The sequence below is a fragment of the Rhinatrema bivittatum genome, chromosome 11 (genome assembly GCF_901001135.1).
Source record: "Rhinatrema bivittatum chromosome 11, aRhiBiv1.1, whole genome shotgun sequence".
Classification (NCBI taxonomy): domain Eukaryota; kingdom Metazoa; phylum Chordata; class Amphibia; order Gymnophiona; family Rhinatrematidae; genus Rhinatrema; species Rhinatrema bivittatum.
The window spans coordinates 32,930,070-32,954,873 of record NC_042625.1 but is presented as its reverse complement, the minus strand read 5'-3'; the positions used below and the strand labels follow the sequence as shown (position 1 = coordinate 32,954,873).

At 43.9% G+C, this 24,804-nt stretch overlaps 1 protein-coding gene across 1 annotated transcript in view; it reads left to right on the top strand.

The window, feature by feature from the left end:
* TRPV4 (transient receptor potential cation channel subfamily V member 4) overlaps positions 1-6,783 on the top strand; it is a 139,919-nt gene extending 133,136 nt beyond the window's left edge. The window contains exons 14-16 of the mRNA XM_029571294.1: positions 1,522-1,649; positions 3,496-3,617; positions 4,341-6,783. Of these exons, the coding sequence (XP_029427154.1) occupies positions 1,522-1,649; positions 3,496-3,617; positions 4,341-4,498 (408 nt within the window). The 3' untranslated portion in view covers positions 4,499-6,783. The remainder of the gene's footprint in view (positions 1-1,521; positions 1,650-3,495; positions 3,618-4,340) is intronic.
* The last annotated feature ends 18,021 nt before the right edge of the window (positions 6,784-24,804 follow it).

Here is a 24,804-nt window from a genome sequence, read left to right as displayed (position 1 = left end):
CAGGTTGATCTGGTCCTGGTTTTACCACATTGCCTGTATGGACTTGTATTGCTGCTTTTCTTTAGGAAACCTGATCTCCATGCAGGCAGTGGGGCAAACCAGGAATCAGCCTGCCCTGGAAAAGTGGAGCCAGTCGGCAACCCTAGTGAGAGAGGAAGAAACAGACAAAAAGGGGCTAATTTTCAAAAGGCTTTGCGTGTTTAAACCTGGGTTTTTTGCGTGTAAATGCATAGGAGGAACAAAGCAAAAACAAAAAAGCAGTACAAACATTTTGTTTTCATTTTTCTATAGTAAATATTTGACTTCCGAAAGTATTCTTTCATGGACTTCTGGACAATTTATTCATTTTTAGGTAGGCGTGCAATAAAAAAAGAATAAATGATGGGGGTGACCAGAATTGCACACACCATGAATTGCTTTAGAAGCACTAGGGTAGCCTCTGTTTTATTTTCCATTCCTTTCCCAATAGTACCTATTTGCTTTTTTGACTGCCACTGCACACTGTGCCGAGGATGTCAAAATATTGTCCACAATGACTTCGAGGTCCTTTTCTTGGGTGGTTTTGCCTTCCCGAAGATTAAATGAGGCTGATAAGGTGACTGTTAGATTTGGGGATGTGGGTGTCACATTTATTATTACTGCTGAAGGAAGACCATCCTTGCATAACATGGTTTTATCCTAAGCAGCTAACTGATGGGGCTCCTTTTTAGAAAGTGACTCAGCCACTCGTGCCCAAGTAATGAATTCTCTGCGGTCATCTGGCGTCTGTCATTACTGAATGAGATGATTCTTCTGGAGCAGAGTTAACTGTTTCAGCTAGTTCATGGATAGTTTGCTATAATACCGCATTATGTTCAGCTACTAGGATAAAGCTGTTTTATTTTGAATTTGAAAAATAATATGGATTTACAGAATCTCTATCCTTCCCAACAAAATCCTAAAAGCACCTGGTCAGCCTTGAAAGCAGATAACGTACTTCTAATACACAGTTTGTATACAGATTCTCCAGAAGAGGAGAAAAAAAAGTTATTTTTATATTATTATAGCTATTAATACCTTATTTCAGCTGAGCAAACTGCGAGACTATGAAATAAAGCTTCCTGCCCAAGATCACAGTGGGGAAGGGCTCCTGGACTGTAGCTTTAAGGTGGGAGCACCATACCCCACCCCTTTGCCTGAGAGAGCCTCGGGACAATGTTTCAAGTGGCCTGCACTGTAACCTTGAAATGCTAAGATTTTCCCCTCCTAAAAAAAAAAAGCACAAAGGTTTAAGTGATAGGGTGGCTGCTCATCAAAGGCACAACCATTCCTCTCCTTTCCCCGTAGGCCACATAACTAAAAGATGATTTATTGCCTTCTATCTGCCCCCATCCACCAATGCTACCATTTTTTGGAAGACGTTTATTTTACAATTCATGTTCTAGAATAACAGAGGAAATGGTTCTGGGGTACTGATGTAGCAATTTTTTTTGTTTGTTTGTTTTTTATTTCATTTGTTTGGTTCAATTTTGTCCCGAACAGTGGGCTACTACCATCTTAGACATAGAGCGGTCCTTCCCAGTGTTTGTGCGAAAAGTTTTCCGCTCGGGGGAGATGGTGACCGTGGGAAAGAATTTAGACGGCACTCCGGACCGCAGATGGTGTTTCAGGTATTTGCGTCAGAAAAAAACCCATTTTATTTGGAAAATACAAAACTTAAAAGCAGCATTATGAAGGGGCTCCTTTGAAAAATACGTTTGCTAATGGCTTTTATTGAATAGGAACGCTCCTGTAACTAATGGGCTCAGATAGACACACACACACACACAAAAAACTGCACAATTCTAATAGTTTCAAAATTTATTAAAGTTGATTGGTTCCCAAGGCTACACTGATAAGTGTTTGGAGGGCATAACAGAACCGCATACTAATTTGCATATTAATGAAGTCATAAGTAATACATGAGGCACAGCATGAAATACCAGATGGTATTTAAGCTTCCTAGTAAATATGAAAGACAGGCAGTGACTAACAATTATGACAGTGTTTCATGAAATATCTGTTATTGATTCATAATTAGGCCTCATTAGACCACATGCATTTTGTGCTAATACAGAGCTTGGTGAATTGCTTTTGTCATTTATATGCATGGTTGAATAGCTGGCTGTCTTTGAATTGAATGTGTGTCAACACTGTAGCTCGGCTGTAAGTATTTAGGGTCATCTTATTACAAGCAGTGCCTCTGGTGAATATAATTTGAAATACTAAAGAACAAAATCTTTAGAAAACCTGCAGTTTCCGGCACTGTCAAGAGATTTGGAGACAGTCATGCCAAGAGAAATCGTCTGCTCAAAGTTTAGCAAGCGTGCGTGTCTCTTCTCTCTCTAGTAACTGGGCTTCAGTGCAACAGGCTAATTCTTAACGCCTGCCTAAACCTGTGCTTCATGACGATCAAGTTAGTTAGAAATGGAGATCATTTCTGAGGAAAAAAAGGATGGAATTAGCTTAGTAAGAAATTGGTTATGCCAGCCCTTTGGCGTAATTAGAGAGTTCTTGTACCCCTATTGGTCCCCCAGACCAGATGGCTTCTGGTCTGGGGGACAGGTTGAGGCAGTCCTGGGTTTATGGACTTATAATTCTGTTTTCTATAGGAAAGGAAGGACTCCCGAGTCCACGGATGTATGTGTGTGCGTGCTGGGGGGTGGGGGAGGAGAGGGTGATTAAGAGTGGTCATAAAACCAGGACGACCTGGAGCCTTATGGTCTCTCTCTTCTGGAAGTAACTGGAAATCTTGGGTGGTTGTCAACATGATACTCTTTTATGAGGGCAACACAAAAGATGAAAATGTGTTGTAGTACACGAGCTTCCAAGGCTACATTGTTGCCTTCTTCAGGAACAGAGAGAAAAATTGGGCCTTCAGAAGCAGGGCAGGCACTGCTCACCCAAAGCACAGTTTCACTGTTGGGGTTTTTCATTCTGCTGTGTTGTCATTGCAGAGGCTCGGGTTTTGGAAATCTGGTTTGGAGTCTAGATTTTCCCCTAAGAGAAGTATTTGTGCCCAATATACACATAACACATATATCGGGCAATTGCAGAACTAACCTTGGACATCGAGGTCCTAATAATACCTTTATAGACTAAGAGTATAAATTGCTCAGTTGATGGAGCCTGAAATGTATTGTGCTGTAAGAAAGGCTAATAGATTTGCTAGTATAGTGAGAGGGCAGTAGCAGGTTTGCTTCCTTAGCTTCAAGTTCTTGAAAGTGCTCTATGGCAGCTACATAAGATGAGATAGAGGAATAACTGTAGAGCGTGCTCGCTCCTTGGCTTTACAAGTTCAAATACCTTTCCACCATAAAAAGAGAGGCAGAGATAGATCAGATCTTGGGGGAGAAACATAGACTAATTGGGCCTATCAGCATTTGGCTTACTCTCATCTTGCCCTCAGGTGCAGTTTATTAATAGAAATACAGGGAAAACCACACTTAACAGTTTTTAAATTGTTCTGACCTGTAGGGTGGATGAAGTGAACTGGTCTCACTGGAATCAGAATCTAGGGATTATTAATGAAGACCCTGGGAAGAATGAAACCTATCAGTATTATGGATTGTCTCAGACCGTGGGCCGACTGCGGAGAGGTAAGACTGAGCAGCTGCATGTTTACAATATCCTGACATCATTGCAGGGGGTCAGCAGCAGGTGCCTCAGATGCGAGGTGCCCTCTTCTCCTGAAAGCCGTAGACCAGCCTGATGGGGTCAGAAATTTCCTCTTCTGATACTAGGAAGGGCAGAGGTCTGGTGGTCGTATTCATCGTGGCGAAAGTGGAGGTTTTGGCAGGTTGTAATGCTTGTAATTGGATCAACGTTAAGAATTACCTAGAGAATATTGAGGGGTTTTGGTGATCGCTGCTGTTCATGCTTCATGGTCGAATTAGACTCAAAATGCTTCCAGTTTAAAAAGATAATGTATGTTATGCTTTCTGGTCTCTCTACAACACAAGATCAGATGGAATTTGAATGAACTAGATAATGGATATATGCGATGAAGCAAGGTTTTTAAATCAAACAGACGCAGCAAGGCTCATAAATGAGATGCATTTTATATCTAATGTAGTCGGATATTTGAATTTACAGTATAGAAGTTGATAAGTTCCATTCTGAATTTCGGTTCATTTGTTTTCTTGTAGCTATTAAATCCTTACTTTCCACAACTCGTCAGTTCAACGTGTAAAACCTTTCAGCTTCTATTAAACTAGGGAAAATACAATTTACTGGGAAGGTGTTATAGATATCTTACTGCTGTCATTATCATTACTGGAGATATTTAAAAAGCTGAAGCCTAATCTCTGCATTCTTTACAGATCGCTGGTCGAGTGTGGTGCCTCGAGTCGTAGAGCTGAATAAGAACCCCCATTCTGATGATGTCGTGGTACCTCTGGATTCCATAGGTGCACCCAAATCCCATGATCAAAGGCAAGGATACCCCCAAACCTGGAAAAGAGATGACACCCACATCTGATGGGCAGCACGAAGACACCCCCCCATCAGACCTTGCTTCAGTGTCATCCTTTGCCTTAGCCGCATGGATAACTTCTTGGTGTGGTCTTGCAAATTTGCACGATACAGAATAACTGGATCGAAGCTGCGTCCGTTTATAGAAACTGAGACAGCAAAAAATACCAAACGTAGAAACATTTTTTTTTTTTTTTAGGCAACTGACTGCTTCCTGGAGTCCATTGTAAAGGGATCCTTACAGCAGGAGCTCAGGGTGCAGTACCTCCAGGCCTCTGGGCCCCTGAGCAATTGAGGTCCAACTCAGAGGACGAGAGTGAGTGAACTGCAACTGCTGGAACTCTGGGGCCACACATTCCACTTGGAACCAATGCTGCGTTGTGGAGTCCGAAAAATATAATTTCCATAGGTTTTACTTCTGGGAAGAGAATGCAATTTCTGTCTGTGAGAAGCTATTGGCACAATAGCTGAGTGCCACCATTTCACCAGTGATGAGCTGTATAGCAGGAGCTTGTTCGCATATGCATCCTGCGGTATAAACGGCGTGTTGCGTGCTACGAATGGATGGGTGTGGCAGGCACATCAGGCTTCATGAATGGGTGGGTGTGGCTTTATTTTAGCTACACCTTTAGACCTCACGAACAAATGGTTTGGATAAAATATCCAGTTTACAGCTTTATGCTCCCAGGAACAAACCTCCTCTTGTTTAAGCACAACAATACATTTCACTACCCTAAGCAGCTTTTTTGTTTTTTACAATAGACATTAAGGCTATGATTTTAAATTGATGTCAGCCGACCATCTTTTAAAGTCAAGTTTGAATTCTGATGAAAGATCTGTGTCAGCATAACGGTTCCCTCTGTTTTTAGACACTTATACTGAATTGTTGGTCCCATCTCGTAGAGCACAAAATGTTAAATAGTAAAAAAAAATAAAAAAAAATGCCATAATGAGAAAGATTAGGGGTAACCACAAAGGGTCTCTTGACAGGGCCGGATTTAAGATTTTGGCATCCATAGGCAGAGCTCCACTTTGGTGTCCCTTTGAAGCTGTGCCGGCTTGCAGCCCTAAAGCAAGCTCCTCTATGGCCTGGATATTTTGGTGACTCCAAAATTTGATGCCCTTAGGCAGATGCCTATGTGGCTGATGCCTGAATCCGGGCCTCTCTGTTGAGCTTAAAGTTTGGAAACGTGGGGCTCGAAGTCCTAGTAATTACAGGGTGGCAATGTCCAACACCACATAGAAATGTTATAAACAGAAACAACAAAGTGTAGATTGTAGTACCATACAGCAGCCTGTAGTATGTGGTTTTTAATATTCCATAGCCTAGGTGCTGCTTGCATGGACTTTTTAGGGTGGTCTGGGTTATTCATTACAGTCAGTCTATACCTATAAGACACATTTGGAACCCCCAGTGGGTTGAGCTGATGCACAGGACAAAAATAATTTTCTCTTTGATGCAAAAGTATATATATATAATGTGTATATATTTGTTTTACCTATGAAAGCGCTTGAGGGGCCAGTCTGCTGGGCCAGTATATAGTGCTCTGCACCATCAAGCAGAAGCCATAGGTTTGAGCCCTGTCAGGCTCCCGTGCCATGGGTTACTGCTAAGGACTTCATCCTATACTTCCTGGGTGGGGATTATACAAAAAGGTTTTTATTTTTAGCTATAAGAACATTAATGAGAAGAGATTTCATAACCGGGAGGGGATTCTGCATCAGATAGCCAATTTTGCAACCATAAAATAACACAGAAATTTGGGGGCCTCATTTTTAGTCTGAAAGGTTGACGTGATCTTTGAGGAAGAGATTTTTAAAAAGCAAAGGCAGCTGTCCCTCTAAGAGACTGCATACACATTTTATTACAGTTATGATCATAAGTTTACATACCCCTGACAGAATTTGTAAGATGTTTTAAGAAAACATGAGTGATCTGTTCTGCATTTCATCCAAGCCTGCACTGACTTTGGTGGTTACTGAAGCATGGGGGAAAGCAAAAAAACTGTCAAAGGATCTGCAAGTAAAAGTAGTTCAACTTTATAAATCAGGAAAAGGATATAAAAAGATATCCAAGATTTGAAAATGCCAATCAGTACTGTTCAAACTCTGATCAAGAAGTGGAAAAATATGGTTCTGTTAATACTGAAGCCATGATGAGGTAGACCAAAAAAGATGTAAGACACAACTGCCAGGAAAATTTGTCGGGATGCAAAGAAAAACCCACAAGCAACTTCTACTGAAATGCAGGCTTCTCTGAAACAAAGTGGTGTGGGTGTTTCAGCAGGCACAATGAGGAGATACTTGAACAAAAATGGGCTGCATGGCATAGTTGCCAGAAAAAAAGCAATTGCTGCACCAACACCACAAAACAGCCCACTTACAATATGCCAAACAGCACCTAGAGAAGCCTCAGAACTTCTGGAACAAAATAATTTGCAATGATGAGACCAAAATTGAACTTTATGGTCACAATCATAAATGCTATGAAGAAAAGCACACCATCCCTCCGTGAAGCATGGAGGTGGATCTCTGCTGTTTTGGGGATGTGTGAGCGACAGCAGCACAGGGAATTTAGTTAAAAGTGATGGCAGGATGAATGCATCTTATCAGAAAATATTGGAGAATTTGCATTCATCAGCCAGGAAGCTGCGCATGGGGCGCACTTGGACTTTCCAACATGATAATGATCTGAAACATAAGGCCAAGTCGACTCTTCAGCGGCTGCAGCAGAAGAAAGTGAAGGTTCTGGAGCGGCCATCACAGTCTCCCGACCTCAACGTCATTGGACCACTTTGAGGAGAGCTCAAGCATGCAGTTCAGGTTAAAAAACCAAAGGAGTTACAGGATCCGGAGGCTTTTTGCCAAGAGGAATGGGCAGCTTTACCACATGAGAAAATAAAGGACCTCATTCACAACTATCACAAAAGACTGCGAGCTGTCACTGATGCAAAAGGGGGCAACACACGATAGTAAGAGCTAAGAGCATGCAAACTTTGAACATGACCTGGTTTATTTAATGATTGTGCTATTCTGTGATGCAAAATAGTTTTGACTTGAAACATTAAAAATAACAGATGTGTTTGGACTGGTCACCCATGTTTTCCTAAAACGCTACACACACATCTCACAAATTCTGCCAGGGTGTGTAAACTTATGAGCACAACTGTATATCTACAAATTCAAGCTAGAAAAGTTTTGTGCATGCAGAAGAAAGGAGACCAAGAAGAAAACAGACCAGGAAACAAAGATGACATGGTAAGGAAATTGGGTAGAACAATTTCTTTAAGACAGTGATGGAGATCCCCCCTTCTCCCTTCAGCTCCTTCTATCATTCAGAAAGCTCCATTAGGAATAGGAGCAACTCTTTCCTACTTGTGGCCGGGCAGTGTACGCCTGCTCCTTTGTGCTTTGGAATGAGGGCTCAGGTTTGGCACAATTACACAGGGTATTTTTCCTTTATTTTATATCCCCCCATCATACATAGTCTGGTCATTCCTTCAGCTGGATGCCTTGCACCAGGGTTACCTCCAGAAACTTGCGGTCACAGGTCCTGAATCCAGCCATGAGGCATCACCTTTGACCGATGACCACGACTCCCTCCCTGCCCTAGCAGCATCTCCAGGCTGAGGAGCGGAAGATCTGACTTGGGGGACTAAGCCTTGGCCAGGTCAAGCAGCTCTTTTTCCTTCACATCTTTGTCTTCTCTTTTGTGCCGTAACGTGAGGGATGAGCCTCTAAAAAATCTGCCATGTTACTTCCAGTTCCCAAGCAGCCAGCCTTTCTGACAAACGCTCAGGAACTGATGGATGTCAAGGCTCTCATCACGTGCACTGCCAATAAATTCTACAGCCAACTGCCTCTTTTTCCAGGTATTATTTATATAAAACACTACCAGCAATCTCTACTAGGCAGGGTACAGGCAGACAATTGCGTTTTGCTCCAAACCCCAGGCTTCTTTGTTCATTTTTTCCCCTTGTCTTTCCCAGAGATAACGAGGCTGTGTTTAACCAAGATACCATCCTCTTATCATTTACCTGACATCAGCATGGCCTATTATTTTCCAGGCAATTTTCCTACCCAGTCTGATGAAAAGCTTGATTGCTTGTAACAAGAAACAGAGAGGAAAAGAGAGAGATTAGTTTATGGAGGGTAATCTCTGCCAATTCATTACAGTTTTTAAGTTTGCAGGCACATTTTGTTCTAAAATTTTAAAATGCATTTACATAAGCAGTGGGAATGAGATGGCAGAGCTTTTAAAGAGCAGGCCCAATGCAACTGTAAGGTACAGGTCTGGTCTAGGCTGGCAGGTGGAAATTCCTCCAGGATGCCTTGGTATGGTTTGGAGAGCGGTGCGACAGAGCTGCAAGGCAGGGCCTAGGTGAAGGCAGCAGGCAGGAGTCGTGAAGCAGGCTCGGGGTAGCAGTGGCCCAGGCGGGCGAGGAGCAGTAGACTGCTGCCGTGCCACCAATGAGCCTTTGGCTGAAGATCTGCAACCAATCTGCGCATCTCCTTTGCCCAACCAGTACTTAGCCAGACCAACGCTTTTGAATAGGGACCTTATAGGTTACAGGTTTAAATCCCAACTTGGCTACTCATCTCATGCTTTCCAGGTAGACAGAGTGAGACCCGTTGGTAGTTGATGTATGTAAAGCACGTTGGCAAAGGCCGTATACAAACCCAGTGATAATTGTTTCCTATTTTTCATTCCTGACACACAGATGTGACATTCTGTGGGTGGAAAAACAGCTCCTCAATTTGAAACTCATCCAGAACGCTTCTCATACTCCTGCTGAAGTTTGACACCAGCATGGGGAGTTTATATTTATGCATCGTTTACAGAGAGGCTGGTAAACAAATGTGCTTAGCAGGACAATAAAAGTTTTGACAACTGTTGAAATGGTCACAGTCTACTGGGGACTGAGCAGACCATTGCCAGCCAGCAGGAAATCTGAAGCGACCTCTAGAGTTTATCCACTTGCCCACTCTATTCTACCATAACACCGAGCTCACGACGCCAAAGATTTGCTTGCTGAGGACTCAGCTTTGGAAGTTTGTAATGGGAAATGTAATTGGCCCACTTTAAGCAGTTTTGTGTTCCCTGTGGAGGTTGGGTGACGTTACACCCTCTTCCCTATGTTGTACGGTTTCTGAATCGCAGCCAAAAGGCCAAGAAAAGGCCATCCCAGGCTCAGGACTCAGACTTTGTTTTGATCATAGGTACTGCGTATCTTTTTAATGTGAGCCACAGGTGGATTCTGTTTTCTATACCCTAAAAAAACCCAAAACCATTTCATTTTGTGTGGCACTTTGGAGCATGGTCCAGGATATCATTGGAGCAATTTTCATCATTGCCCTCATTTATTTTATTTATTTATTTATTTAAAGTCTCTTTTATACCGATGACCGTTCACACATCGCATCGGTTTACAATTAAACAGTAACAGATGGGCGGAAACCCTTACATATAACATTGTAAAACAGCGTAACTTTTGGGCAGGGCCCTTACATGTAACTGATAAAAAGGAGGCTAAAACTTGGAAGGGTATAGAGCTGACTATACTGGGCAGAGTCCATGTAGTCAATAAATAGATGCAGCATAATCACTATATACATATAAGAACAAAACTATAAACAATAGATAATGACATAAATAGCCGATTCAAAAGTACCAAATCGAAGGGCATAATACAGATTCCACAGAGTCGAATTCCTTAGTCATATAGTAGGATTATTAGTTAAAAAGAGTTTTAGTAAAACAGGGGGGTTTAAGTAATGGCTGGTGAAATCTGGTAAGCTTGCTGGAAGAGCCATGTTTTCAGTTTTTTTTTGAAGGTAGGAGTGTATGTTTCCAGGCGTATATCAGAGGGCAGGGAGTTCCAAATAGATGGGCCGGCGAGAGAGAAAGCTCTGCTTATGGTGGAGGATAATTTAAAAGATTTGATAGGTTGGGCGCGTAGGGTTCCTTGGAGGGCTGTACGTGTTGGTCTAATCGAAGTACGGGGGAGGAGTGGGGGGGTTAATCCAGTTAAGGTTAGAGTTCAGCAGACTTTTGTGGATGATAGAAAGGGCTTTATAGCGAATTCGGAAATGTATAGGGAGCCAGTGAAGTTCGATAAGTGTGGGGGTGATGTGATCTCTTTTTTTTGAATTTGTTAGAATCCTAGCGGCAGCATTTTGTAATAGTTGTAAGGGTTTAGTATGAGTAACGGGAATGCCTAGCAAAAGTGCATTACAATAGTCTACCTTAGATAAAATGATAGACTGGAGTACAGTGCGGAAATCAGAAAAGTGTAGCATAGGTCTAAGTTTTTTTATGGTTTGGAGCTTAAAATAGCATTCCTTGATGATGGATTTAATAAAGGGTTTGAAAGTAAGATGGTTATCAATAAGAACCCCAAGGTTGCGAACGTGTGATGGGAAAGATGTGGAAGAGTATGCAGGTGGGATGTCTGGGAGCGGGGGCCCATTTGATATGATTAAGAGTTCAGTCTTACAGGGATTTAGAGCTAGTTGCATGTCGTTTAGTAATGTTTTGATAGAGGAGAGACAGGATTCCCATTTAAGAAGAGCAGTTTGAAGAGAGTCCGAGAAAGGGAAAATGAGTTGCACATCGTCCGCATATATGAAATGCTTGATGTGGAGGTTAGTGAGGAGAGTAGTGAGGGGGAGCATGTATATATTAAAGAGGGTGGAAGAGAGGGAGGAACCTTGGGGAACACCTTGGGGCAGACTAATGGGGTCTGATTCATTGTTATCAACTAAAACAGTGAAGAGACGGTCCTGGAGATATGATCGTATCCAGGATAGGGCATTGCCAGTGATCCCGATACTCCTGAGGATGTCGAGGAGGACATCATGATTGACTGTATCGAATGCCGCTGAGATGTCAAGCATGGCAATCAAATAGGAGGAGCCTGAGTCAGTTCCTTTAATGAGGGTGTCATGTAGGGAGAGTAGTAGGGTTTCAGTACTTAAGTGCTTTCTGAAACCGTGCTGTGTAGAAGGGAGAATATTGTTTTGTTCCAGGTGATCGGAGAGGCGTGAGTTGACTATTTTTTCAAGGACTTTAGCTAGGAGGGGTAGGTTGGAGACGGGTCTGTAATTAGATAAAGTGTCAGGGTCAAGATTAGGTTTTTTGAGTAGTGGTTTAACTACTGCTTGTTTAAGAAATTTAGGGACCGTACCATGCTCTAAGGAACAATTAAGGATATTTGAGAGAGGTTTGGAAATCACTTCGGGAAAGGCTAGCAGGAGTTTAGTGGGGATAGTTTCGGAGGGATGAGATGAGGGTTTTAATTTTTTAAGGATATTTTGTACTTCAAGGGAGGATGAAGAGTCAAAAATTGAGAGGGAGGCTGTCGAGTTGATGGTGGGCAGGCAGATATTGATGTTCTTATGTGAGAAATGTGCAGTGATGGAAGAGACTTTGTTTTTGAAAAATTGAGCTAATTCATTGCAGCGATTTTTAGAGTGATTAACTGGGAGTTGTGTGGTAGCAGGAGAGGTGAGGTCCGCAACCATAGTGAATAGGGCCTTGGGGTTATCTTGCATGCCATGTATTTTTTTAGCATAGTAATTACGTTTAGCATGGAGGATAGAATTTCTATATTCATGCATTGTTTGGTAGTATAAGGTTTTATTTGCAGGGGATTGGTCTTTGCGCCATAACCTCTCAGCTGTCCTGAGTTGAATTTTGAGATTCCTGAGATCAGGTGTGTACCATGGTTTTCTGTTTCTACAGTTAGGGTTGATAATTTTTGTTGTAAGCGGGCAAAGTTTGTCAGCAATGCTAAGGGTTAGGTTGAGCCAGGTAGAGAAGGCATTGTTTGGGGATGAGACGTCGATTTGGCTGTCTAAGTCAGCGCATGCTTGTGAGATGGTATCAATATCGCATGGTTTGCGAAATTTAAATGGGTGACGTACTTTTACCTGTTCTCAAAAGGGAAAACTGCATGGACCTGCACTGATTTGCACCTGCTTTCCCTTAGAAAACAATGCATGTGGCTTTAAAAATGCTAAATTACATGTATTGTTGCCTCCTCCTCCGACCTAACCCCACTTCCAAGCCTGCTTATTTTTTATCCAGGTTAAGGTCCGTGCGTTACTGATCCCCGTATATTCTATCGCTCAAAGGAAAGGATGGAAAATTTTCAGCCTGCCAATTGATCCGGGCCAATGGCTTCTGAAAATTGCCCTTTGAATTACCGAGCTTCTGGGTTACAGGAACCTATCGGAGGCCAAGACAGATCTCAGGAACTTATGCAATAAAACAGAATAGAAAATGCAATAAAATGTGGCCTGTATTAACGTATAATATTAGTACTTGGGCATTTTACAGAATGTATAATAAACTTTAATATTAGTGGGAATGAAGAAAATGAAAGTATTGCTACAGTTTACATGGGACTAATCTATAGTATTGGGGTAAATGGATCTTGTGGTGCCTAAATTGGCTTACTGAGAAAATAGCATTATGCTGACAGCGAGGCAAAAGCTGAAACAAAAATGTCCAGGCCATACGATGTGAAGAGGCTTCCTGGCGGGGGTCCAGCAAGTGGGCCGATGCGTGCAAGTGAGAGAATGAGATTGGGACTCTGGGCTCAATCTCTCCCTGAAGATGGGAGCTCACTCTATGGCATTTCTGTCCGTGCCACATTCATCTTAACAATCTGGACATACGATGTTCTCTCCACCCCATCTAAATCAATATCTGCTACGTAGTTTTTCTAAGGTGGGTGACAGTGAGATAAAGAAGCTAAAATCCCCAAATACTGTGTACATATTGCTATATATTTGAAAATAAATGCACTATTGAACTCCGCTGAAATGTTTTATATTGAATCGTGGCCTTAATTGCAGAAGCCTTGAAGTCTAAATAGCTGCTTTTTAGTTTATCTGTTGTAAACCATGTTTGTAAGAGGATGTACAAAAAGTTGCTTGGAAATCTTTTTTTTTTTTTTACTGTGTCCGTCAAAACTCTGCACGGGTAAAAGTTAAAAGACTGAAACATGCAGCCAACGTTATGAGTGGAGATTTCAGCACAGTCCTACTAACCAATCAGAATTTGAGCTGCTGGCATAAGTGCATGTTTAACTGCATATTTTCATTAAAGTACTTTAGCCATACATAACCCTGTGTCAATTATTCATATCGTGAATGCTAAATGATAACTGTGTTTGGAGTTGTCGCAGAAGAAGCTGAATTTCACCCTAGAGACCTAAGGGCTGGATGTTTTTTGTCCAAAGAGAAAAACGCTCAGTAGTGTTTGCATCCTTGTAGCCTTCTATGCTGGAGCACGTGTCATTGGACTGCTCAGTGAGGTTACATAAGACCTATTACAAAACTGACCTGCAGATTTAATGTATGTCTGACATCTGAAGAAGAATTCTGTTAACCCAAGTCATGGGATGACCCAACTGTCCTGCACTTTCACTGGCAGAGAGCAGTGCGTCGGGCTAACCTGCAGAGAGTGGCGGTTATGACCCTAACAGTAGTGGTCTGCCCTGCATCAGGAATTTCAAGAAGGCACTGGGATAACCGGCATGGCACGATCATAGCTAAAAACCCAAACTTCAATGACTGGACAATGGCTTTGCTAGTTTTGGTAGCTGTGTGGATTGTTAGGAAACATGGTACTAAGCCATGGAAGTGCATTGAATTTAATGTTAGTCTTGTAAGAATTATACAGAAAGAAGACAAGAGCTGAAATGGACTGGAAGCAGATGCAGATAAGACGTGCTGCTTTCCATGTCACCCACTCTATCAAATGAGAAATCAGTCCCCAAGCCAATCTCCGTTTCAGTACTTTCTTATTGTACTGAAAGCAGAAGATTGTTTTACATTTTCAGAATTTTTTTTTTTAAGTGCCCTCCGTCTTCATATCTGGTGCTTTCATCCCATCGGGATAGCATCAAACGATAAAACTCTTTCACCGTATGGCAAAGCGGCACACCATGCAATTGTAGAAAACAACCTACTTATTGCAAGGATCATGAACCTGGGAAATGGCTCAAAGCACATTCCAAAACCTCTTGAACAGGCTTTAAATGTGAGTAAATCCAGCTGATGTGTTACTGTGCCAATTAAACATAAAAGTAGAAAAGCTTCAACAGGGCAGGTTAGACCTGGGGCAGTGTTAGCCTTGCCACCTGGCTTCATGCAGTAAAGAACAAGCTAATCCAGTCCTAGCTTTACCCAGTGCATGCCTGATTTGTAAGTCTGATTTTCTTAGGGACTGTGAGAACTACAAGTTAATGCAACCTGTTAAAGTGCATAGTACAATTACAAGGACATACAACAAGCTAAAGTCAAGGCTGCATTAGCCTGTTGTTTAGGTTTTGGTGCCAAGTGGCAACCCGGAGAGGAAAACTTATGAATTGTTAATCCACGTCAGCACTTTCTGAGTGAGGCTTTTTTTTTTTTTTGTCACATTTTCTTGATTTAATAAAACATGAACCCCAGCCCCCAGCTTATTTTTCTTTTTTTATTTTTTTCTCCATTTAAATGGACACCCCTTTATAATGGAGGACTACTTTTACATGATCATTAAGTAGATATAAGTTTCCTGGTTAAATAACATCTTGCAATGTCTTTTGTTTTTGTAATGAAAACATAACCCCAAATATCTCTTTGCACAAGAAGCTTAAAATTTACAACAGATATACAGACTCTCTGCTAAAGATATAGCTGAAATGGAAAAGGTACAGAGAAGGGTGACCAAAATGAAAAAGGGGATTGAACCCTTTGAGGAAGGACTAAAGATGTTAGAGCTCTTCAGCTTGGCGAAGAGACTGCTAAGAGGGGATATGATAGGTAAATATATTTTAAAAAAATACAAAGACTAAGGGACATTCCATGAAGTTAATAAATAGCACATTTAAAACAACATAAGAACATGCCATAATGGGTCAGACCAAGGGTCCATCAAGCCCAGCATCCTGTTTCCAACAGTGGCCAACCCAGGCCTTAAGAACCTGGCAAGTACCCAGAAACTAAGTCTATTTCATGTTACCATTGTTAGTAATAGCAGTGGTTGTCAACTTAATTAATAGCAGGTAATGGACTTCTCCAAGAACTTATCCAGTTCTTTTTTAAACACAGCTATACTAACTGCACTAACCACATCCTCTGGCAACAAATTCCAGAGTTTAATTGTGCGTTGAGTGAAAAAGAACTTTCTCTGATTAGTTTTAAATGTGCCACATGCTAATTTCATGGAATGCCCTCTAGTCCTTCTATTATCCGAAAGAGTAAATAACTGATTCACATCTACCCATTTTTTCACTCAATGTACAATTAAGCTCTGGAAATTCATTGCTGGAGGGTATAGTAAAGGCAGTTAGTTTAGGTACATTTAAAAAAAGATTTGGACAAATTCCTGGAGAAGTTCATAAACAATTATTAACCAGGTAGACTTGGGGGGAAAAGTCCCTACTTATCCCTACATGTTAGCAGCATGGGATCTACCTACTATTTGGGATCCTGGCCAGTACTTGTGGCCTGGATTGGCCACTGTTGGAAACGGGATGCTGGGCTTGATGGACCTTTGTTCTGACCCAGCATGGCAATTCTTAGGTTCATATGTAAGTGTCTCTGCTATTCAGACTCCTCCATTTATTTTGCATACTTGGACCTGTGATGAAGATAAGGGAGTCCTACTCTGCAGCTCCCAGCACGCTATGCTTCCCAAGTAGATTTGTTTTCTTTCACTTTTTAAACCATCTTTATTAGTTTTTAACACCACCAATGACGCCAGTAACTATAGAGGGCACAAAACATTATTTTGCTGTCTTCTAGGACTTGCAATCTCTGTTTTTATTTTCATAGTTACCTTTTAAAATAATGGAAATAAAACCGTGTCTGGCAGAGAGATTCTTTTTGTCCCTTCTAGATGACAGAACACACAGTTCCTTTCTTTTATTTCCTTGGCTACCTGGTTCCTGAGGAGACTGGAGTAAGTAACATAAAAATCTCAGCTTTGTTTTAATATTATTGATCACTTTTTAAATACTCCTTAGCTTACTATGAAGAAAGTAACATTTAAAAACTTTTTTTGCAGTCTTCTCATTTTTTTTTTAAATATTTGTCTTTTTGGGGTAACTTGTAATAAGTCTCACCTGCGATCACTCTTCCTGCCTTACCTGAACTAAAGGAGCCAGGTTTGAGCCCTGAATCTTCACTTACCATGGAGACACAACCTCAGCCTCCCTGCTCCTCTCAGTATGAACAAGCGAAGGGGAAATTCCCCTAGCACTAGTACTAACCCTAACTCTGCTCCAAGGCTAGGAGAACGAGGCAAATCTTCCTTTTCCCGACTCCCTATACACTGGGTAGTTTCTGTTGGGCACTAGGGGTTTTTTTTTCACTTTGGGGGCCGATGCAATACCATGCGCTAGCCGCAGCGCATGGCTTAACACGCGATTGGACACACGTTTTGGGTGTGCATCCATAACCCTCGATCCAATACAGGGATTAGCGCGTCCAAAACACGAGTCCAAATCACGCGCTCATCACGTGGAAATTCAGGAAGATGAGGCTATGAGCTAATCCCCGTGATTCAATAAATTCTCCGGGCGGCCAATGCGCCCTTGCCATGCGGCAAATTTTATGCTAGGCTGGGGCTGGCGTAAAGTATCGTAGTGATACCATGTAGGCGGAACCAAATAAAGTAATAATTATTTTTTAAAAAAAATTTTGGATGTCCAAAACACACACAAGATACACGGCGTGTACAGGCCGGTAGCAGGAGAAATTGGACACTTGTAGATTGAGCGTCCGTTTTCCCAACTGGCTTGACAGCCACCTCTCCTGTGCGCCCGATGCTGAGGAGGTGCTAAGGACCACGTTTGTCCCTCCTGCCTCCTTTTTAGCGCGATCCCTCATTTTAATATTGGATCGCGAGCCCGGGAGAGGTGGCGCACATTTATTGCATCGGCCCCTTTGTGGTCCCTTAATAAAGGCCTTGGGGCCAAGGATCGCTGCGCGCCTGCCTTACAGTCTGAAGAGAAAGAAGAAAGAGACCACGCGCTGCTTTCTCGTGCACTAAGCAGGTAAGGGCAGTCATTATTTTTTCCTCTGTTTTATTACGGGGCAGCTATCCAAAAAACATACTAAGGAAGGGAAAGAAGGCAGTAATCTTACCCCCGGACGCAAATACCACAAATGTATTTTTCTTCACAACCAAAATGTATCCGGAGGGAGAATCAAAAAGCCAGGACTTGTCCACAAGCTCCCACTAGAAACGGGATCACTTGGGAACCTCCACACAGGTCCCTGTTTTAGCAAAGCCACCTTGGAAGTAGGGAGACTGCTTGGCCAGAAACCGAACACATTCTTCACGCCCGGGCTGCAATTCTCTTTCCTGTGGACAGTGATTCAGTTTTGGATGTTACTCCATCACTAGGGTCAATGTTTGAAGAGGAAAGACCCTTTCACAAAACGTCAGAGAAAGCCTCAGCTTGTGACAACGAAGCGCACGAGTTCCTGCATTCTGTCAATTGATGTGCGGTGTCTGGGACAGTGACGGCGAGGCCGGCTGAGTATTACTCTTATTTTACGTCAGCGCTGATGGGGGGGGGCTTTGCTTTACTTTGCTGCAGAAGACTCTGTCACAGGTCTGTGGGCAGCGACTGCCTACCCTTTCCTTCTTCCCGCCCGCGCGGCCCGGAAGAGGAAGCGGTGCGTCCGGGCGGGCGGGAAGAAGGAAAGGGCAGGCAGTCGCGCCCAGAAGGGCGCGTGCCCCGGGCAGTCGCAGGAATTAGCAACATCGACCTCGGCTCGCACTGCTTTCCAGCGTAAGAGGAGGAGCCACAGCGCTGCCCCTCCCCCCTGCAGGCGCAGGAAGCACAGCAGCGTCAGTCCCCGCGGCTTCCAGAAAGACGAAAGCTACTGTTGTGCTTCTGATGGGGAAAGGGGAAGGACGTGAGTGCAAAAGAGTGTGTCTGTGAGAGCATGTTCTGCGTATGTGTGATTATCTATGAGTGCGAGAGAGCATGTGCGTATGTGTTAGAGCACGTCTGTGTGAGCATATGTCTGCGAGTGTGAAAGCATGTTCTGTGTCTATCTCTGGGGGCAATGTAATATCGTGCGCTCAGACTAAGGCACAGCTTAACCAGTGATTGGACACACGTTTTGGATGTGCTAGGCTAACACCCGATGTAATAAGGGGATTAGCGTGTCCAAAACGTGCATCGCTAATAGCGCTAATCACATGTAATGCCATGTAGATGAGGCTATTAGCTATTTCTTAGCATTTAGACAGGTGGATCCAGAACAAGTGAGTTATACACCTCTACCAGCAGATGGAGACAGAGCAAAGCTGACATCACAGTATATATACTCCTGCAGCGACATCAGCCTGCCAGTATTCTCTGTGTCCAGCATATGGTGTACATGCTTCTCCCTACTGGGGATTGCTTAAAGTTTTTAGAAGGAGAAAAGAAGAAGGAAAATTAATTCGCCCCGCTCTCCTGTGGAGATACCATATGGTCCCTCCCTCGGCTGAGAGTTCCTGAGGTGATATGTATATATGTATATATACATGTGTATATATATTCATTCAGATGAATGCTTTAGTCCAGTAGCTGGTTTTTAGCTGATGTGGACTTAGCTGTAAAAAAACAACTGAAAGGCAAGCAGGTGAGGGAACTGAGTGTGGTACTGAAGGTAGTTGCCCTCTCCCCCCGCAGCTGGAGACTGACTCTGTACTCAGCTAGGAAGGACTGAGCTCAGGTAAAGAAGAATAAAAAAAAGAAAGGGAAGAGGTATTTCGTGCTTGGTGCGCTGATCTGATGTTCGTTCCTGCCTCTAGAGGAGCTTGGGGAACGTAGGCAGCCTGACGGGTTGAGCAGATGGTTATGGCTAGGCCCCTCGCAGGTTTTCCTTGTTCGCCGCATGGTAGGCTGCGATGTTGTTTTGTGCGCTTTTCCTGTGCATTAGGCTGCCCTCTTCAGTTCCGTCGATTCGGGCGAGTGCACCTGGCTGTGCATCCAGTTCTATGCCCAGTTTGTGCGCCTAGTTGGGCGTTCAGTGATAGGGGCGTTTATTTGAATATTTATTCTCGCATGCTTCCCTACACGCCCCATCTGAGTGACGTTGTGGGAGCTCAGTTTTTAAGTGCTCATAGAGGCACATGATCGTATGCCAGAAATCTGGATGCCTAAATTTTGGATGCCTAGTTTTTTGCAGCGTGGATACAGTTGGAAGCACACTTTTCGGTTAGCTTACTTTTCGGTAGAATGTCCTGACAGACTGATGGCACCTACAGCGAAGAAACCCAAGTGCCTTACCCTCTGTGCTGCTTGTCATATTTGGGCATCTCAGCCTGGCACTTCCTCTAACGTATGTCAGCGCTGCTTGGAAACTCAGAGGGAATTGCATTCGTCTGATTTTATCAAGCCTGGCTCTTTCCAGCCTGATGCGGGCCTGGGTAAAGAGATGCCAGAAGGATCACCTGAACTTGGACCTCCCCTAACTGGTTCATCAGCGGAGGAAGATAGGTCAGTAGGCATAGCACAGGTGCCCCCTGGATTTCGCATGGATCCCTCTGCCTTTTCTTGGGTGGAAACTTTTCAAGGATTGCAGTCTTTTCTTCCGGTGCAGTCCTCAGCCCCAACCAATCTTGCCAGGTCAGAGTTGCAGGTGGTGAAATCCCGCACGCTTGGTGCTGCGGCTAAGCATCAGAGTACATTTTATCGGTTGCCAGTCTTCTCGATAGAGATCTAGATGGCACGGATAAGGCCAATCCTTACTCCTTGGATGATGGGGAAATTCCTCTGGGATTGGAGCTGTATAGAACTATGTTGAAGTTCTTTCATAGGGATGAGTTGCCAGTTCTGATTTCCCAAACTTTAAAGATACTGGGAGTTCCTGGGGCTGAATCCATGTCTGAGCCGAAGAAAGATCCCATTTTGATTTCTTTGCATAAAGCCTCATGTTTCTTCCTGATTATGGAGGCCATTTAAGAATTGATTGATCTTGAGTGGGGCACCTCGGAAGCTGATTTCAAAGGGGGACAAATCTTGGAGTGACTGTACCCCCTGGATCCGGCAGCGAGAGAGCAGTTGTGTTTTCCAAAAGATGTGCTTGTGTGTGCCGTCACCAAGAGGACAATTATTCCTGTAGAGAGAGGAGCAGCCTTGAAGGATGCACACGATAGGAGAATTGAGTCCATCCTTAAGCAAGCCTTTGAAGCGATGGCACTGACTTTGCAGATAGAATCTTGTTGTTCTCTGGTGGCTCGCCCTTGTTTACTTCTCTCTCAGGAGGTCGATGAATCTGGTGTGAATTCCAGGGCAGTGATGGAATCAGCAGTTGCCATTTTGGTCCATCCAGCCATCCAGAAGGGTGGCTTTGGTAATAGAGGCCAGGCATCAGTTATGGCTGAGAAATTGGTTGGCCGATGCAACCTCCAAGTCTAACCTTACGAAATTGCCCTTTAAAGGCTCACTTTTGTTTGAGAGCGAGCTGGAGAACATGGCCAGTAAGTGGGGTGAGTCCCAGGTTCCTTGGTTACTGGAGATAAGAAACAGACACCATGCTCCTTTTAGCATGAGAGATCTTACTAGGGGATCCAAACGTTTTTGACTCTACAGAGGAGCAGCCTTTTAGAGGGCTCGACCTTTGGGTAGGTCTCTGTCCTTTTGTCCAAGTCAGCCCAGATTGGTTGCAGGCTCGGATTGTGGAGCCCCCTGAGCCTCCCAATGAAAGTGTGCTGACACACCCTGGGAACAGGAGATAGGGGGTCGCCTCTTTCTTTTTTATTGGAGGTGGGTCGAGATCACGTCAGGCCAGTGGATCCTGGAGGTGATATGAGATGGATATGCGCTGATGTTTCACAGTATTCCTTGGGACGTATTCATGGTGTCTCTCTGCAATTCCTCGCAGAAGAGGCAGACAGTGGAATGTACATTGTCAAGAATCCTCACTCTGAGAGCTGTGGTCCCAGTGCCCACGTCCCAAGAAAATACAGGCTGATATTTCATTTATTTCATTGTGCCCAAAAAGGGAGGACTCTTTTTGCCCTATCCTGGATCTTAAGGGAGTCAACCATCATATATAGGTGATTCGGTTTTGCATGGAAACCTTGCACTCAGTGATAATGGTAATGCAGTCGGGGAAGTTTCTGACGTCTTTCGATTTGTCCAAGGCATACCTGCATATTCCCATCCAGCTAGAGCATCAATGATTTCTGTATTTTGTGGTTTTGGAGTGTCATTATTGGTTTCAAGCACTACCTTTTGTGTTGGCCACTGTGCTCAGAACTTTTTCCAAGGTTATGGTGGTGATGGTGTCACTGTTGAGAAAGAATGGGATTCTGGTCCACCTGTGTTTGGATGACTGGCTGATTTGGGCCAAAACTCTGGAAGAGAGCCTCCGGATGTCCCACGAGGTGATCTCCTTGTTACAGGAGCTGGATTGGGAAGTGAACTTTGCCAAGAGCAGTCTTCAGCCGTCTCAGTCACTAGAGTATCTTGGTGTTCGGTTTGACATGAAGTAGGGCAGGGTGTTCCTGCCGGAGGGTCACATTCAGAAACTGATGGCGCAGGTGCATCTATTGATAAACACAATACGCCTGACATGTGGTCCTATCTCCAGGTGTTCGGATTGATGGTGGCGACCTTGGAAGTGGTGCCTTGGGCAAGGGCGCATATGCATCCTTTTCAGCACACTCTGTTGTCTTGTTGGAGCCCACAGTCTCAGGACTATTCAATTTGACTTCACCTGTTGAAGGAAGTCTGCACACACCTGAAGCATTGATTAGAAGTGGATCATCTGAGAAAGGCGGTTTCCCTAAGATCACTGGATTGGCTAGTACTCACGACAGAAGCGAGTCTCCATGATTGGGGTGCTCACTGTCAGGAGCATGACAGCGCAAGGGCGCTGGAGTACAGAAAAATCTCTCTGGAACATCAATCAGCTGGAAGCCTGTACCATCCAGTTGGCATGCTTTGCAGTTCAGCGATAGTTTACAGGGACGAGTGGTCCGAATAATGTCAGATAATGCAATGACGGTGTTATGCCTGTTAGCCGAGGAGGCTGTCTCAAGTTACACTCTCCACTCACAATCTGACATGCTGCCAATTCATGGGGGTTGCCGCGAGGTCGAGGGACGTGCAACCACGTTGAAAACGCAGCAGAAATGAAGACTCCACTCCCAACGTCCTCTAGAAGCATGCAGCAAAACCAGCCCTGGTTTTAAAGAGGAACTACTCAGGAAGGGCGGCCCTTACCAGTGACTCCGCCACTTCCTGGGAGTATATTAGTTGGCTTCACTGCTGACTGAATTGAGTCACTGCTGACTGAATTGAGTTAGCAAGGACTCGATTGGTCTTAGCTTCTCTGCCGCGCCTGCTGTTACTGGAGGTTCTCTCCACCCTCCGGGGGTTTTTTCCTTGGGTACCCGCTCCTCGGGGGCCCTATGCTTACTTTACCTACTTTGTTTATTTCAGGTACCTACTCTCTGTCCAGGTGGTCACTCCTCGAGGTCCTGAGTGCATATCTTGGTATCTGCTTCATCTACCATCTGCTGGGACACCATCCTCACAGCTATAAGAAGAGTGAATAATTATCACCATCTTGAAGTACTTCCTTCAGCCTATCTGGCTATCTGCATTGGAACTGCCTTTCCTCCATTGTGGAACAGGACTCCTCAGCACTGCTGTAGATTCTACTCACTGCTGCCCTCTGTGGTTGCCTGTTTCTGCTGGACTGCAGCTTCAAGTATTACTCACTACTGCCACCTCTGGCGAACATTAAGAACTGTTAATAAACTCTTTTTCTGTGTTGTGTCTCCAACACTGAGCCTGACCTGTGGCCCCTCTCGGGACTCTCCCCCCGAGGGCGTGGTCATCTGCCATGGTCCAAGGATCCACCCACAACCTTTACAGATCACAACAGACAGTGGCTTACATCAATCAGCAGAGAGGAACCAAGAGGCAGCAAGTGTTGCAGCAAGTGCTGCCTTCCTATCCCTAGTGATAGCCTATCAATTTATCAGAGAGTAAGCAGACTCTTAAGCACCTTTTTTAACCTTCTTGTTAAATTTCCCATAAGTATTCCTTTCCCCCAGATACTAGATCTTCATCCTTCTTCAGTCTTATATGTTACTCAGAGCAACTCATAGAAGGTGGTGATCCTTTTCTTTCCATTCACCCTTTTACTTTATTATCTAAAGAGTATTTTAGCAGTTTTATTTAAATATACTTGGTCCTAGTTCGATGTAACCCCTGTTCGATGTAATGTTTTTCTCCAAATTTGTTTCGATGTAAACCGATGTGATATGTATTTTTCATGAATGTCGGTATATAAAAGTTTCAAATAAATAAATAAATACATTGCCCAACTTATGGAATGGGCGGACGTGCATCTTCAGGAGATCTCAGCCTCCCACATTGCAAGAAAAGACAATGTAAGAGCAGCAGACAGAGTTTGGATCCAGGGGAATGCGAATTATCAAATGAGGCATTTCAGTTGATAGTGGATCTCTGGGTCCTTCCGTTTCTGGACCTGCTGGCGACTTCTCGCTCTGCAAAGGTTCCTCTTTCTTTAGTCGCAGGAGAGATCCAAAGTCCCTGGGCATCGATGCCCTTGTGCAGGAGTGGCCGAGGGCAAGCTGCTGTATGCCTTTCTCCCATGGCCCATGTTGGACAGGATGATTCGGAAGATCGAGAGTCTCAGGGGGATGGTGCTTCTGGTGGCACCAGATTGGGCCAGGAAACTATGGTATGCAGATCTGCAGAGGCTCCTGGTGGACACCCCCTCTGGTTTCCGGTGTACAGGGATCTGCTACAGCAAGGGCCTTCAAGAAGACCTGACTCAATTTTTGTCTTATGGTATGGCCCTTGAGAGGGCTTGGTTGCTGAAGCGTGGATATTCTACTGCGGTGATTGCCACCTTGCTATGAGCAAGAAAGTTCTTCACTTCCTTAACCTTTGTGTGGGTTTGGCAAGTGTTTGAGGCTTGGTGAGAAGATCGAGGGGTTCTTTGTTCGGTTACGATCCCGCTCATTTTGGAATTTTTGCAGGATCGATTGAATAAAGGGTTGGCCCTTAATTCATTAAAAGTATGGGTGCTGGCTTTTGCCTGTTTCAGGAGTCAAGTGAATGGTGGACCCTTGTCGGTTCATTCAGTTGTAGCCCGTTTCTTGAAAGGAATGAAGCATCTTTGTCCTTCCTTATGGTTACCAGTGCCCTTGTGGAGTCTTAATCTGGTTTTGGATTTTTTAGCAGGCCCTACTTTTCGACCAATGCGTGCCCTCTCCTTGTGGTTACTCACCTTGAAAACTGTGTTTCTTGTCGCAATTTGTTTTGC